A 2,179-nucleotide genomic window follows, 5' to 3' on the forward strand; every position below is an offset into this window, starting at 1 on the left:
CTCTCTCCGTGCTTCATTTTCTCTTAGAAAAAAAAAATCGAACGCCCTTTGATGAACTCTCTCTCTCCTTTCTTCATTTTGAAGTCTCTCCTCCCATTTAATAAATATCTTAGACATAAATTAATAGCATGAAATTAACAAAAAACAAATTCATTTGAAAAGTGCTAAAATGGCATATACAGTTTCCAATTTTTTTGCTTAATCTTACTTCGATACAAACAAACGCAGTTAACGAAGCACTCTAGTTAAGTTTTCGATTCTTTTAAACCCCACTCTAGGAACACATGTCCTACACTACGAGATGAACGACCGCATGGCTTGTTTTAAGAAGCCAAAAATATGCTTTTCTCTTGCAGCTTGGAAGGGATAACTCTTGAATTTCAGCCTTACACGTCCATATCCGATGGAACTTAATCAGCGTGTACTTTTGAGTGTTCTGCCTTTCCCTTGTCGTCGTTGTCGAGAGCGCAAGAAAGTCCATGTGCAAAAGGTCAACAACGACGTAATGAGAGAGAGAGAGAGAGGAGAGAGAGAGGGAGGGATGTACATAGAGGAAAAAAGTTCCACCAAAGAGAGAGAGAGAGATCATCCCACTGCTTGTATCCGCCTCTGAAGAAACAATTGAATTTTGTTTTTCAAACTGGCACGGTGGGAGGGACACTGCAGCGCCGGCAGCGATAAAGTCAGTCTACTGGACCCTACTTGGAGCTTAGAATTCAACAATTCTTGCGCAGACCGGATCAGCACTCCACGTACGCTTATATAAGATATGCAAGAGCGTGCTCATAGATACAGATCATTCTCTGCCCCTGCTTGTGCAACAAATTGCCCAAGTTTTAAATATTCAAGTGCCTGCTTAGCTGCGTCAATAATATTGTACGAGGCCGTAGCTATAGTACAAATAAACTCTAAGATGACCGGTTCTGCGCTAGCTGCTGTCATGTCCATCATGGTGGTGCTATTGCCTGCTATTGCCTGTTCATTACGCAGCAGCAGCTGCAGCTCCCGCTCCTGCAGCTTATAGCGATGATGCATATCGTGCCTGCAATAAAAAGGCCGCCGAGCGCACTCTGTGCGGGCCCAGCGCCTTTACCTTCTACATGCACAACACCGTCTACAACCCCGCAGTGGACAACAAGGACTGCTTCAACTCTGTGTACGGGCTGTCACCAAACGTGACATGGCCCAATCCGTACTCTTTCGGCACCACCTCCACCTTCGAGGACCCCCTCACGGAGGGCCCCGCCAACACCTCGCAGCAGATCGGCGTGGCTCAGGGCATCTGGCAGCTGAACAGCAAAGTGGGCTACACGCTCTTCCACTTCTTCACGGCCAACATTACCGAGGGTGACTACAAGGGCACCATCTCCATCATGGGCCAACTTCGCGAGGTCGACCCCGTGCGCTACCTCACGGTGGTGGGTGGAACGGGTGATTTCTTGGGCGCCCGAGGTTTGGCCACTAACCGCCTTGTCACCATCAACCATACAGCCCCTGCCACATGGACCCTTTCCTTCGACCTTGACCTCTACTATTGATTCTACATCAGATCGCAAATTTTCAATTGCGCTAAATCTTCCATGGCCAATCAACCATCCTTTCCTGATTTCCTTGCTGAGTAGCTGATAAATATCAGAGTGCCGTTCTCTCACAATCAATAATTAAATTCATGGACTCTCCTTATTAAGTAATTTGTGATTATGTTTGAGTTTATTATTCTACAACAAATAACCTTGAGGGTTGTTAATTACTTTGTTACCTAAAAGAAGATGCCCACCAACATCTATAGAAAGAAATTTGAGTGTAAATAATGTTCATGGTGGGAGCTTTTTCTACGTGGAATGTCTGTTGGCTATCGTTTTCAGTGCAAGTCATTAAAAATCTCTCTCTCTCTCTCTCTCTCTCTCTCTCTCTCTCTACACACACACACACCAACACACACACATACACAAACATACACAGGATATGGACAAACATGAAAGAGGGGAGGTAATTATGCCATAGCATGGTTAAATTTTTTGGTATTGCATGGTTAACATTTGAAACTTACTAGCAATGTTTGCGAAAATCCCTTTTCAAGTAGGTTTTGCTTTTGGCTTGAAAAAGCCGTTGATGGAAAGACACGAGGCTTTCAAGGTCATCAAAAGGCCCTATGGTAAGAAGAACATGGAAATCTTGC

The 2,179-nt window shown here is 44.7% G+C and overlaps 1 protein-coding gene across 1 annotated transcript; it reads left to right on the forward strand.

The window, feature by feature from the left end:
* Window positions 1–439: 439 nt before the first annotated feature.
* Window positions 440–1,802, forward strand: LOC147431619 (pterocarpan synthase 1-like). Its single transcript, XM_086494611.1, has one exon. It carries the CDS (start codon window positions 1,101–1,103, stop codon window positions 1,536–1,538), a length of 438 nt encoding a protein of 145 aa, XP_086350737.1. The 5' UTR covers window positions 440–1,100; the 3' UTR covers window positions 1,539–1,802.
* Window positions 1,803–2,179: the final 377 nt, after the last annotated feature.

Source organism: Adiantum capillus-veneris, chromosome 21 (assembly GCF_014529385.1).
Source record: "Adiantum capillus-veneris isolate H3 chromosome 21, ASM1452938v2, whole genome shotgun sequence".
NCBI classification, from domain to species: Eukaryota; Viridiplantae; Streptophyta; class Polypodiopsida; order Polypodiales; family Pteridaceae; genus Adiantum; species Adiantum capillus-veneris.

What these genes read in the sequence shown, in the direction of transcription:
- LOC147431619 (XM_086494611.1), top strand. Translation starts at nt 1,101, where the DNA reads ATGCACAACACCGTCTACAACCCCGCAGTGGACAACAAGGACTGCTTC.